The sequence below is a fragment of the Falco naumanni genome, chromosome 2 (genome assembly GCF_017639655.2).
Source record: "Falco naumanni isolate bFalNau1 chromosome 2, bFalNau1.pat, whole genome shotgun sequence".
In the NCBI taxonomy this organism is placed as follows: domain Eukaryota; kingdom Metazoa; phylum Chordata; class Aves; order Falconiformes; family Falconidae; genus Falco; species Falco naumanni.
In genome coordinates, this window is record NC_054055.1 from 16940282 (window position 1) to 16955154 (window position 14873).

Genomic DNA, 14873 nt, shown 5'->3' on the forward strand with positions numbered 1-14873 from the left:
AGCCTTACAGCCTGCCAAAACAAAGCCAGAGAAAAGTCCATCTCTCTCTCTCTAAACTGAAAGGGGGAGAGAAGAGCTATTCTAACCTACTGACAGTATCATCGTAAGTACAAATGGGTATGAAGTTGTCATGATTAATTTGGGCTTAAAGACTGAATGATGTTTATAGAGTCATTACTAGAGTTGAGACTCAGGACCTGCCTTCAGAGATTTTTCTTTTCCTTTCAAGTTTAACTTGTTTGCCAAATTTTTCAAATTGCACTTTGCTTATCTGCAAGAGCAGGAGAATATGATGACTCCAGAAGTGTCATTCAAGTCTATATTGATAAAAAAATCTAAAAAAAATTAAAATTACTATTCTTAGTTTCCTATCCAACATTGCAGCTCTACTCAAGTACTTTGAACTCATTATTTAAACCCCAAATTTTATTACACAAGTTCTTAAATCCCAAGGTGGCTTAGCTGCTATCCAGTAGATTCAAGATCTGTTTGTTTCAATGTAAACACAATTTTACATTCTCATGAGTCAGATATTCCACAGTACTAAAAAAGAACAAGATATACGCTCAAAGTACATGCTGTTTTCCATTCAAAAGTGTTCAAATGAAAGCTTACAAAGGCAATCTAACAGAAACTTATAATACTGCTCACACTAATAATTTACTATGAAGCTGACAATACATTTTTGAAGCTCCAGTTCTTCAGGCTTACAACTGTGTGAAACTGATGGTTTTATTCTTTTGGGTTTATTTTTGAAGTCCTAAATGTTGCAAAAAAGAAGCCTGACAACACAAAATACCAAGGAGAAAAATGCACATTTCTGTGGTTTCCAAACCAAATTACTTGACATATTTAAGTCAATATTTACTAGTGTCTCATGTCCGAACACATTCAAAGTATTAGAAGAGATGTTATTAAAGGTTCTCTGAAAGTATGGAGGCAGACGAAGAAACCAGATGAGAGACACTGGATGTCAAGCTTGTTCAAATTCTGCTGTTCACAGAAAGAATTATGATTTCTAAGGATTCCAATTTCTAACATTTCATCAGTATCTCTGTCCCACTTTCACAGAACTAAAAATAGTATCACTCTCCCTTTATATAAAGTCTCTCAAGAATACCATTTGTAGCCCTGTAACATAGCTCAATCAAGTACTCAGTCACAACTCACACTTTACATACCATGCTACTATTACATTCAAGCTTTTGAGAGTCATTAGATTTGCCAAAGAGGGTCAAATCAAAGATTTATCTTCCACAATACCTTGTCACCTTTCACCACATGGAAAGATTACTAAGAAATCACTACTTGTCTTCTGACATGAGGATTGTACTCATCTAAATGATTCCTGTGTTTGGTCTTGAGGGAAACCGCTTCACGTGTTAGCGTGGAAAGCACACGACAACACCCACAACCTGAGGAACCTACCCAGATACTGTTCCTCACTGCATAGCTGGTACAGGACCTCTTCCAGCAAGCTCACTGGGACAGCAGTTTGCTCCTTACCAGAGAAAGATGTTGAAAAGGGTGAATCCTGTAGTCAGCCAGTTTTGGCTTCTGCCTCATGGGGTCCCTTCCAGCTGCTGCAAGATGGCTCAGAGTCCTTGGTCACCCTCAGACCAGCTCTGAAAGGGCCCTTACACCCTTTTTCCATCTCCCCCACTGGCAGAGGGGAAAGAGGCCTGATAATCACGTAATGACATGTTCTTACCACCCAGGACGCTGAAGCTCCAGTGTGTGAGGAGGACCAATCCACCTCTACAGCAGCCTCTGCTGCCAAGACCACAAGTCAATGGCAGCTCCTCCTCCCCTGCCCAAGGGGCACAGCCTGCTGCTCTGGCACTGCCGCTACCTCCTGCCACCTCCCAGTCCAGAAGCTGAAAGCCAGGCTAACAAAGCAGTCGCAGGGGTGAGCAGCACTGCTGCAGAAGCTTCCTCTCTCAGTTAAGAGCAGCTGCCATCAGCCAGCTCGCTCTCTGCTTATTCTCACACCACCCTGGTACCGTGTACCTGGCTCCCTGCAAACCAGGCAGAGTTCCTGACGGAGGGAGAGCTGTGGTGGGCCCCCAGTCTCTTGCCTGGGAGACAAAAAAAAAAAATCAATACTCCCCTTCCTTTTGTTAATCCTTAGACATGTGAGTTATAATAGGAAGCCACAAAACCCTAGGAATGCCCAAACGCCTCCAAGGCAGACGAAGAGTGGAAACTATCGGGGCAGCCAGCTACTTACTGTCCTGTAGTTTCCTGTTCCAGCCACAGCAGACTCAAGGCTGCTCTAACTTGTACAAGCTGGCTACAGTGTTTGAAGGACACCACACAGACAGGAGACAGCAAGAGCACAGCATCATCCACCCCAGCTCTGTTTTGTCCGACTCAGCATTTCCACCACGGAGTCTGCCACCATACGTAGCACTTCCTCATCAGAGCCAAGTCAAAAACTAATGCTATCATATGAAAGCACTATGGAATGTTTTTACATACAAGCGAACTTTTCAGAGGTATTTCTGTCAACAGACCCAGGCACCAAAAAAACAAAGCTACATGGAAGTCCTGCAAAAAGTTTTCAAAAACCCCAAAGAAAACGCAAGCCACAAAACAACAAAAAAATCCCCACCCAACAACCCAAGCGACTTCTCATTAACCAAAGAAAGCACAGGCAAGCAATGTACTTGCAAACCTGCTACCAACTGAATAAAAAACGCTAATCATTAAGTGTCAAAAAGTCACTTGATTACTTTAAAGCCTAAGATTCCTGTACAGGAAATTGCCAAACCCAAAATCCCGAAGCTCAGTTTGAAGCCTGGTTTACTATTCCAGCTTCCTACAGCCCTGAAGAGTTCTCCTGCTTTGTGAAATGTGAAATATCCTTCGCTGCACTATTTCAGATGGATAGGCTTTAATGAACTTTCTTCCTTGTGATTAAATCGGAATATGAGGAATCAGGCATTTGGGCTTGTATGTTTTGTATATTTTTATACAAATCTCCTCACCATTCTATCCCTCTGTTCGCCCACCTAATACAAAGCCATCTCTTAGTATGATGAGCATGCAGTTTTAGTGCCCACTTAAATCCTCAGAATTAAAAGTACAGATCACAAAAAAGATACTCAGAATCCCAGGCAGTACACATGTCTGCAGAGAACAAGAGATGAGCAGCCAAACATTCAGTTCAGGTTTCAAAGAGGCAGGATTCATAAATGCTTGCCATGGTGGATGAATGAGCAAAGAAAAATATAACATTACAACTATCCTGATATTAAAGACACTGATTCAATTAGCATGATTACCACAGTAACTGTTAATTCTGCCAGTTAAAGAAATGGTTTACATTCAATTATTGAAAAAACCCTCTTATTTCAATGGTGTGAGAGACTAGCTAGGTGCTTGAGCATCAGGTCTGAGCTCTCATGCTGCAGGGAACACGAACATAAGAAGTCTTTCGCATACACATACAGGCTGAGCTCATTCCATAACAGAGTTAACTGTTTCAGCTCAGGTCTCTCACCTAGTTCAAGCCTTTCCCTATAACTGATGTATTTCGATATTTATTTTATTTTTATGAAGATACAACAATGTTCTTCAGCTCAGGTGTCTGCATCAGATAGACATCTTAGAAGAGTAAGACTATGGACATTTTAAAACATATAAGTTACTCAGTAGTCCAAAACTGAAGTTAGTCATCATAAACATGACAAAAGCCATTCAGAGTTGTAAAAACAAGGTGGAGTTTCACTAGGACTTATATCAAATTGCACTCTTCCCATATAGTTAAATATACAAGCTACAGCTCTCCCGATAAGCTGAAAAGGATAGATCTCATATGTAAACCAAGTCATCCTAGTTCCTTCTTAATACCACCAGGCTTGTAAAATACATTAATTGAGGTAGTCAAGAACACACTGTAACAAAATACAGCATTCAGCCTTCACCTGAAGTATGACAACAACTAATTTTATTAACTAGACGAACAGATGAAATTTTATGGTACAACACTGCTGATTAACTCAGCAGCATTTTCATATATAGACTGCACACATAATCAATATAAACAGTATGGATATTATCCTCAATCTCATCCATCTCCATATGAGGTTCCTTTTTTCCTTTTCCAGTATTAACTGATGGGAGGTGGGGGTCGGGGGGCAACAGGGCCGATTCTATTTAATAGAATTAAAATGAACCACACATTTAGTGGAAAAAAATATCCTGTTAACTCCAAACAGCAACAATAAAAGAATAGCAAGGCAGAGAAACTCAAACCCAGAAGTCCATGGTGACTTATTAACTCAACTGCAGGAAAATTCAACAACAGTATCAGCAGCTGCAAGCCTGGAAGCATAACTGGAAGCAAAGCCAACAACAGCTCAAGAAACGCTGCTTCAGGTTACTCTTTCTACACCTATGCCTGGTTTTGGGCTCTGCTCCCTTCTTTGCTCTGGATGCCCATCTTCTTGGCATCTTTGGTTATCTTCAGTATGTTCCCCTCCTTCCCCCACTAACCCTGCCCCATGTGGGTCCTGCATTGTACTGCTGTTCTCTTCAAAGGGCATACTTCGCTCAGAGCAAGGAGAATGCCTTCCTGCTTCTTGCTCCTCTTCCATTACTACCAGGGACCCTTCTGACCAAGAGGAATGACTACACAACATGCCCCAGGCCATGCAATGAGGCAAATCCTTCCCAACTGCCAGCCAAATTACCGATCCTCTTTTAACAGACAGAAATTGAGCTAGGGTCATATCCAGAGCAGAGACACCAGCCAAGCTTCTCCTGCCAAACTGAATCAGAATGAACTCTTCAAAACTCTTCAGGTAGATCACTGCAAGAAGACAAACAAATACATTTCCCAAATGCCTCTGAAATGGTAACTGACACTTCCCAAAACCATTCAGCCTGAAGGAGTCACACAGTATTTGGAAAACTTCTGCCAAAATGGTAGACATAAGCAAAATTTAAGACCCTGTCTTCAGCTCCTTGAGTTCAGAGTGGATGTGTACGACAGCAGGGAGGCTCATCTTTCATCAACAGACAGGAAGAGCTTCTCCTGATGAATATTCTTTGCATTTTATTTTTCTCAACTCAGTTCAAGGCATAATATGTTTGAAATTACAAAGCCAACTGGAAGTTGACAAATTAGGGAAGCCTGGTACTCACTTCAATCAATAAAAATTAAGTTAGGCAGGTGTAGTTTTACACTCTTGAGGAATATGGACTGAAAATAAACTGTTTGCTTCCCCCACACACACACCCCTAAGTTACATGCATTTCCTTTTAGTAAGTAATTTCAGTTGAAATATTTCAAGAATAATAAACCCAAGCAACAGTATAAGAACATATAACTGTTAAACTTCGGAAAACCAGTTTTACCAGTATTTCTTTGCAGGCTTGTCACATACAGTAACTAGACCACATTATTCACCAGTTTCTAACAACATGGAATTTACAAACATAAACCTCAATAACTTAAGAAAATGTTTGAATAATATTAATGGGTGTATTACAGCCTCTGAGGCAACAACAATGCCAGTCTAGTTTGAAGTCTTCACTTTAATAGAAGTGAACATGTTTTAATCATTATGAGCCAGCCAGAACTAATCTCTTTCAGAAAGTAACTGAAGTACTAATGCAAAAGTCAGATCAAATATGTAATTTAAGCCACTGACTCTAATCATGTTTTTAAACTGCTGCATTAAATCTGCCCAGAAGCAGGCACCAAATTGTAACTTAAAGACACTGTCATTTTTAGCAGCAAACCTAACCGGTGAGCAAAATCTTCCATGATACTTGTACTTACGTTACAACTCTATGATAAAAATATAGCACCCACAGTAGAATAACAATTCAGCAAACAAAACCCAGCATGCACTCAAAACAATACTTTTAAGTCTGTTCATTAGTACAAAGAACTAATGTTACTTACTGCTATTTCTCTGCATGCAGACATAGAAATTCCAGTACCTTCTATTTGCTTTAAAGCGTAATCTTTATCATCTTTCCTGTGAAAGAAGAACAGAAATTTTTTTTAAATGTTGCACCATGAATTCAAAGTGAGCTCTGAATGGTGGTGAAGAGGACAGTTTCTAATACATACAAATTCTGCAACTTATTTTGATTCCTTATTAGTTTAAGGCCTGGATACCCAGCTAAACCGTAAGCTAACCACAGCACCTTGACAGAGCCAAAATTTCTCCTTGCTACATAAACAGGGATTTTTAAAAAAATAAAAAATGTAAAATCAATGATTGACATTTCTTCCATTCCTTCCTTCTCTTATTAAGAAGCAAACAAAGCAAACATTTAGTACGTACTAGACATACGTGTAGCTAGGACTATATCTCCCATAAACGTATTAATCTGGGACACAGTAAGTCTTCCCCATATTTTAATGGATTCTTGAGTAGCCCCAGAAGCAACATCACAGCAACATCTTTTCTTTCCTCTAGGTCAGAAATAGTGCCCTAAAGTTTTGTTCCTACTAAACTAAAAAAATCTAAGATTAATGAAAAAACCTCAAGTTATCCACACAATCTGTAGAATCCAGAGGAATGTTTGTTAAGCTTTAAATATGTATAACACTTAAAAACAACAACACCCCCTTGCACCTCAACCAGTATGTACCTTACAGTAATTTATTTAAAATTCAAGCCTATTGGTAACTCCAGCTACCAAAGCAAAATGGTGAAGAGACACACTGCAGCAAAAGACATTGAACTCTTGCTCATCCTCAGCCACAAAAAGCTCAAACTTTTAAGAGATGGAGTGCTTGTCCTTCCCCCTTGCAGGCTTGGCATCCACTCCTGGGGAACATGGCACTTAACAGTATTGCCTTCAGTATCTGAAGCACTTGTGTAGCCCCAAATCTCCAAGTTACTTAAGAATCCTTATTAACTTTTAATGAATCCATCTTTCACAGCTGTGAAGAGCCACCCTGAAAAAAAAGCAACCCAAACATCCTAAAGGTAAATAAAACAAAACTGTAGTTGATCATTTAAAACATATGCACTTGTTTCTTCCAGCTCTCACTAAATTTTTGCAAGGCTTTGAATTGCTGTATTCCTACCTGAAGCACACACTTTCCCATATTCATCACTACCTACTTAATCCCTCCAATTATCAGGTCCTGTCCAAGAGATTTTTCATGGGGTTCAAAGACTACCCACAGTTAACAATAACCTTTCAAAATGGAGATGAGAGGAAAAGGGGGAAATTAATGGACCAAATCTGAACATGGTTAATGAGGAAGAACTAAATGGCAAGTGGGCGAGAGCAGATTTCAGTAAGAGGGCGATTACATGGATTCAGCAAGATAAAAGGGGAAACAATACGGGATCCGACACAACCAGAAAAAGAAAAAAAAAAAAAAAGAAAGAAAAAGAAAAATTAGGAAGGACAACAATAGAAGGCATTAAAAAGCTTCCATATAATAAAACCCTAAAACCTCCCAGCCTGGAAGAGAAAAAACCAACGCTAAGCACAAATTCCTACATGGCCAAAACAAGGTGCGAAGAGGGAACAATTCCCTATTTCTCACCTTTGAGGAAAACAAGTTGCATGAAGCCTGAAAACAAACCATTATGGTATTAAGCACATAATTAAACTGCACAGTTCATGACAGAGTATTATAGGGATCAAAAGTATAAACAGATTTTAAACCAAATTACACAAATTTATAGTGGATGGGAGAGTTACAGAACACTCCATGAGCAGCTACTGAACGTAACCCCAATTTGCTTTCCGGTACAGAGGTCTCCTATGCTGCTGATGGAAAAAGATACAGAGAAATTTTCTCAGCTAAAAATCATTTTACCCTCTATCTGCCTTAGCTGGCAATAGCTCGCAGCTGTTACTGAATACAAATATAAAGCGAAATGGATTGGACTAGAGGTTATTCCCATTGCACTGTGTGCTCATCCACTTAATTTTTGAGGTGTTGGGAGAAATCCCTATTTCATGACAAGTGCTACCGTTACACACATTACCACTGACAGAATATGGAGCAAACCAGGTCACACTAAAGGTTATTCTTGTTGCCCTGCTGCTTATCTGCTTAAACTTCAAAGTATTTGAAGGAGAACTCAGTATAACAAGTGCTACCATACAATTGTTCCTGGTATGTAGCACTACTTGTATGTAGTACAAGGAAGCCTGCCTTACATTTAAGATTGTACAACTATTTATAATTGGTCAAATTTTTGCCAAATTCAGCCTGGACTAAAATTTTCCATACCAGATGGCACACTTTCTCTGGAAATTAAAAAAATAAATAAATATATACTTCAGCTGCTTCCTAGAACAAAACTGGAAGAACATACTTTCAGTTGTTTATGTTAACTCTTTTACAATCCTTGTTTTAATGCTGAAATTTAACAGGGTGGTTCAAAAACATACCGCTTGGTATCCTCAAAACAGTGGATGAAATCAGAAGTCTCTGAACATTAATTTTCTCACATTAAAAGGCAGTTAAAGAGTTGAGATCCAGAGCCAAATATTGCTCTGCTCTGACAGAGCTGTGGGGAATTAACACTCATTTGTTTGCTCTGACCAGGTGCTGCAGGCAGGAACAAGCAAGTGGCCTCTGTGCCCTGTCCTCAACCTACCCAAGCAGTTTAGAAGAAATAGAAGCATGGTAAAAAGACAGAAAAGAAATTACAACTTAGCGATAAAGCTCAGTTTTAGCATCACACTACACTCTCCTCTAGAACCTTGAGAACCCTGGAGACTTTCAAGACTTAAATTCTCTGAATTGTACATGCACAGTTGAGATACAACATAATAAACCAACTCCTAACCCTCTCTAACAATCTGTTCTACACTGAAGCTGGTAACACGCCATGGTTACCCGTTAAACCATAAGTGCCAGCTTTTCCATTAACAGAAGCAGGAAAATCCTACTGCCACCTTTCAGCCAAGCAAAATTTTCTTTGTAAGACTTAGTGTAACTCCTTGAGAGCCAAGGGAAATGGGGCAATAGTTTTTTAAGGGATCAATGAGAGTTTACAAAAGTGTGACAAAGCCAAAAGAAAGGCCAGAGTGACCAAGCTTATCTTACACAACTTCCAAAAATAATTTTGGCAATAGTCTGTTTGGAATCAACAGCCCAAACAGCTCCCCCACGGTTTTTGATATGGGCAATTTTCTTCTCTGAAAATAAAGAGATGTTCAAGACAGGAAAAAGCAAACAATAAGAAAAAATAAGGGGGGGGGGGGGGGGGGGGGGGGAACCTTGTTCATAAGTATCTTCCACAGTTAGCTGTAAGTAACAAGATGGGCCACTTAACACCTTGCATTTTAAGGACACAGTAAGACTCAAAGCATAATTCAACTAAATTTCTTCCTTCTAACAGAGGTCCTTTCGGGAAAACCTGTCCACTTTCTCTGCTGCATGGGAATGTTAAGTAACTTGAGCAGCTCCTCCATCTACCAGCAGGTATAGAAAAACTGGTCCATCTGCAAACTTCTTTTCACTTCAATACATCCATACTTCCTTGCCCTTCAGTAGGCTGGCATCTGCAACACAGGAATGCTCCCCACTAGTAACAGGCAGCTGTGAAAGCAAGAAGAGTAAGAAAACTCTATTTGGACATAGCTGCTGGAAATTGCAACGTTTACTGTAGTCACACACAAACTACATAACCTTGTGTAAAAAAAAAGTCATTTCTTCAGAGGGACAACATTAACACCACAAAAAAAAAAGTAGCTGCAACATCACTTCCAGTGGACTTTAATGACAAGAATAAATATACCTGCAAAATCACCATAGAAGACCATAACTACCTAGTTTTGTACCTCCAGCTGTAATAAACTAAAAGCAAAAATGCCATCTTTAAAAGAATAAATCAAAAGGAGTAGGAACAGATGCCTGTTGAATGTGCGCACGTTGGAAAGCTTTAGTATTAATATGTCTGGTATTTCTCCCCTTTATTTAGAAGCATACTTTAAGCATAAATATGTTCAGCAAGCGGGAGAAAATATCATACACATGGAGAAAAAAGAAATTAATTATATAAAAGGCAGTTTAAAAAAATAATTTCTACTGTTATTTCATCTCACATACGATACTTTTAGTTTTGTGTCAATAGATTTCTACAAAACTACATTCATTATTCAGATCACTAGATAAATTTAAAATTTGAGTAATAAAAAATAGCAGAATAAAGTACCAAAGCCTTAAAATCAGCGATAATAATTCTAAATTTACATTACAACTCAAAAGAAATCTCAAATTCAAAATTAACTAGTCACAATTTAGGAACAGTTTTGTCTTTATAAACAAGGAAACATAAAACTTGACTGCAGTTAAACATCTGAGGGGAAGAAGCTTTACAATCTTACAAATACCACAGGGTTGCTGTAAATGCAGTATCTCTTCTACAGAAAACTAAGGAATCTGTTAATTGTTTATGCTCCTTATTCCCTAAAGAACACAAAAATCCTGACAATTAAAAGATAAGCCTACTAATAAAACACATAGGTGTGGTGTGTTGTTTTTCTTTTAATTCTACCCCTGAGAATTCCATTAGCATCAGTAGCAAAGTAATACATCCTGAGTAAGCCCAACTGCCACTATTGCTAGAGTGATTGAGCCTTAGCAGAACTAACTCAAAGTTCTCCGAATGCATTAAATACAGCATTTTGATTTTACTAGCTGAAAACTCATTTGTGCTGTAGAGCACCTTAGCGTTGAACAACTCACCTAGATGAACACTAACTCCAAACCTTAAACCACACACACACAGTAGCCCATCTTCACTATTAACAGCAAAATATGTACAGGATGCTAGGGAACCAGCTAAGACAAAAAATACTAAATCCTTATTACCTACCCAAACATCAAGCAAGGAAATAGATGAATCAGAGGTTTCATTGTAGTTTACTTACAGTAACAGAATAGTGTTCAACAGCAAAGATTTAAACTACAAATTAAGAGAAAGACAGCATGTAGTTAAACTGTGGCATTCCAGTTTTCTTTGTCCCTCCTCCCATATGTGTTTTCCTGAAATTTAACACAACAAATACATGGACATACTCCACATGTAGATGAGATGGAAGTAAGAACTTTGCCAGACACACTATAGGTTAGAATATGAAAATAAAACACTTTTGACAGCTAATTATAACGTTTAAGAGACTTGACATTTTCACTTTGCGGCATCACCCCCTGCCTCCTCCCCCAAGTCACTGCAGTGTTAATTCTTTGGGTTTTTTTTTAAATTGTATTTTTAAATAAATGAAAATCACCCTAGTCACATATGACATCCAGAGAAATCTATTGGAAGAAGTAGAAATTCACTTCTTGGGAAGCATACGAATACACAAATGCCATTTTTGAAGCTGAAAGAATTAATACATCTACAGTAAATGCCAACGCTGTATGCACAGTGAACACTTAAACACACAACAAAACAATACATCGTTTTCTAGAAAGTGCAGCAAGATGAGGGCAGAGCGCTACCCATTCAAGAAGAACAGAATTACCCCTGTCTCCTCTTCCAACACTACATTCATGGCACCAAACAGTCTTGACAGAATAAGGTATTTATACCAGGAATTATTTTATTTTTGCATTTTTTACCTATTAACTACCAACCCAGAAAATGGGTGTGGAGAACCAACTGACAACAGACACAAAAGGAACTGAGGTTCTCGATGCCTTCTTAGCACTAGTTTTCACATCACCGTCCACCCACATAGCTCTACCATGTTCCCAAGGCTAGTGACACAGTCCTGCTGAAAGGAACTAGAGGAAAACCAAATTAGGCACACCTTCAACAAACTGGAGGGACACACAAGTCCATGGAGCCAGGTGGGCTGCATTCAAGTGCTTAACAGAGCTGGCAGATGTCATTGCAAAGCCACTCTATCATCTGCAAAAGGTCATGGTGAACATGGCAGATTCCTGACAGTCAGAAAAGGGCAAATAATCAGGACCCTCTTTGAGAAGGGCAAAAATGCTCAATGATATAACAGTCCTATCAGCCTAACCTCAGTCCTTGGAAAGGTTACGGACCAAACCCTCCTGGGAAGATACTTTCAAGCCCATGAAGAAAAAGAAATGACTGGGAACAGCTGCCAAAGATCTTCCAAGGATGACTTGTGCCTTATCAACCTGACTGTCCTATACAATGAGAAGACAATGCAAAGTCACAGGATGTTACTTCAGCAAAGCTTGTGACATGATCTCATAATATACCCAAATTAGAAAGCCTGGACAGCTGAATTACAAAACAGATGAAAAATCAATTGGACTGCCAGGCTTAATTGGTTGTAATCAATGGTACAAATCCAACAGGATGCCAGTTACTGCTGCAGCCCTCAGGAGCAGATACTGGGGCTAACAGAACATTTCCATTAGCAAAGGGACAACAGGATGGAAGGCATCCTCAGCAAATCCACAGTGGATGCTAAACTGGGGACAATGATTGATGCACCAAGGAACTGAGCCACCAACTGGACAGGCTTCAACTGACAGGAAAAACGGGCAGACAAGAAATCATAAAGTTCAAAGACAAGTGCAAAGACCGGTCTCTAATTTGGAATAACCCTATGCAACTGGACACACTGTCAAGTGCATCAAAAGCAGCTTCACAGAGAAAGACCTGGGGGTCCTGGTGGACAAGCTGAACTTGACAGCAATGTGCCCCTGTGGCAAAGGCAGCCAGCCAAATCCTGGCTGTATCAGCAAGAGTGTACCCAACAGATGGGAAGAAGTCATTATTCCCCTACTCAGCACTATGAAACTACACCTAGGAGTTCCACAGTCAGTTTTAGGCTTTCCTGTACAAGAGAGACACTGGCACAGTGAACAAGTCCAGCAGCGCAGCAGGGATCTGCAGTACGTGACCCACAAGGACAGGCTGAGAGACAGGTTTGTTCAGCCTTCAGAGAAGGCTAACGATGGATCCTATCGCTGCCTCCAGTTAGCTAAGGGGAGGTTACAGGGAAGGAGTCAGACTCTTCTTAGAGGTGCCCAGCAAACTGATGAGAGGCAGCAGTCACAAGTGGCAAGAAGAGAAGTTCCAGTCAGACAGCAAAAAAGAAAAAAAAACCCAACCACACAGGGCTACTCAAAAAGTAGAAAAGATTTGACTGAGTTCTCCATGCTCAGAGACACTTAAAACTCAGCTGGGCAGGAACCTGAGCACCTTGAGGCAATTTCAAAGTCCATCCTGCTTTGAGTAGAAGGTTGAACCAGGTGCCTTCTAGAAAATCATTCCAACCTTCAGTTCCCTACATGGGATTGTAAAATAAAGTACATCGTTCATGACTCATCTGAGACTGTAAGGAATTTCACAGATGCCTAGTACATTCGTTACATATTTCCAACACACACAACTAATTCATAATACTGTTTTCCAAGTCTGACAAAATTTCCAAAACTTCACTAGATAAGAAACAGGGCAAGTCTGGATGCATACATAAATTTGAGGACCATTTACTATAGAAATTTAAAACTTTTCATTTTCAATGCAATTTAGATTAGTTCAAGGATACAACAACAAGTTGAATTTCAGCTCTTATTGGAATAGTAGTATTTATTATTAAATATTTAGAGTTTCTTCTAGTATTTGCAACTTGTGCAATGATAACTTTCTAAGGAAACCGTTCTATGGCTCGCTGTAAAACTAAAGCAATGCACTGACACAGCTACTTGTAAGCAACATAGAAAAAGGAAACCCAAATGTTATATTTTTGTGAAAAAGAAAAAGCCTTTAGAATTGTATTTTTCCATAATAGTATAAACACTGGTAGCTGAAGCTACAGATCTTAGTATAGCCTGCAAATAATTTGTACGGATGCCACATAAATCAAGTATAAATTTATTCTACCTACTGGATTTCAATGGCTTTCACGTAGATTCCAAACTTCCAATGTGCTTTATGCTTACGCACAGAAAACCACAGAAACCTTCCAAAACCCTTCCATCCTTAAAGGAAATTGACTTATGTCCCCAAAGACCATTGCACCCTGACAACATCAGTGTATTTTAGAGGACATTAGAGCACTGTATAGGTTTTGGCTGGGACAGTTCATTTTCTTCACAGTAGCTCCTATGGGGCTAAGTTTCAGGTTTGTGACCAAAACCACGCTAATAACACACCCATGTTCTAGTTACAGCTCAGCAGTGCTTACACAGTGCCCAAGTCTTCTCTGCTCCTCAGACTGCCCCACCAGTGAGCAGGCTGGGGGGCACAAGAAGTTGGGAGGAGACACAGCTGGGAGAGTTGACCCCAACTGACCCAGGGACATCCCCTACCATAGTATGTCCTCAGCAACAACAGCTGCAAGGAGAAGGAAGAAGGGTGGGCATTTGGTGCGATGGCATTTGTCTTCTCAAGTAACCATTACATGTGATGGAGACCTGCTTTCCTGGAGATGGCTGAACATCTGCTTGCCGATGAGTAGTGAATGAATTCTTTATTCTGCTTTGCTTGTGTGCGCAGCTTTTGCTTTACCTATTAAACTCTTTATCTCAGCCCATGTGTTTTTGCACTATTAGCCTTCCGATTCTCTCTCCCATCCCACTGCAGGGAGCCAGCAGCAGCACCGGGCTGAGCTGCCTAACATGGTTAAACATCAACAAGCAGATCCGAAATATACAGCACTTATAGTTGAAGAATGCACCAAAGTATTAAGCTTACTCGGGTTTATAGTCACAATTCAGCTAGCTGAGACTGAAAAAAGGTTCAAATTTTAAAACATTCAAATATATGCAACTCAGTGGTTATCACTGCATACATTTAAATGTACAAATCTGGACAGGTATACCTGTGCAGAATAAGATCTAACAGTTCTGTGATGGAGAGGATAACAGTCAAATAGTAAAGATGATGTGCATCAGCAGAAAATAAGTTGTATAGGGGAAAAAAATGGCACTA

At 39.6% G+C, this 14873-nt stretch overlaps 1 protein-coding gene across 4 annotated transcripts in view; it reads right to left on the reverse strand.

Moving 5' to 3' along the window:
• CDK8 (cyclin dependent kinase 8) overlaps nt 1-14873 on the reverse strand; it is an 83941-nt gene that overhangs the window by 48764 nt on the left and 20304 nt on the right. For all 4 annotated transcript variants that reach the window (XR_005826275.1, XM_040583480.1, XM_040583479.1 and 1 more), the window contains exon 2: nt 5918-5993. Coding sequence is in view for 3 of the 4 variants with exons in the window: in XM_040583480.1 (XP_040439414.1) it covers nt 5918-5993 (76 nt within the window). In the remaining variant the exon portion in view is untranslated. The remainder of the gene's footprint in view (nt 1-5917; nt 5994-14873) is intronic.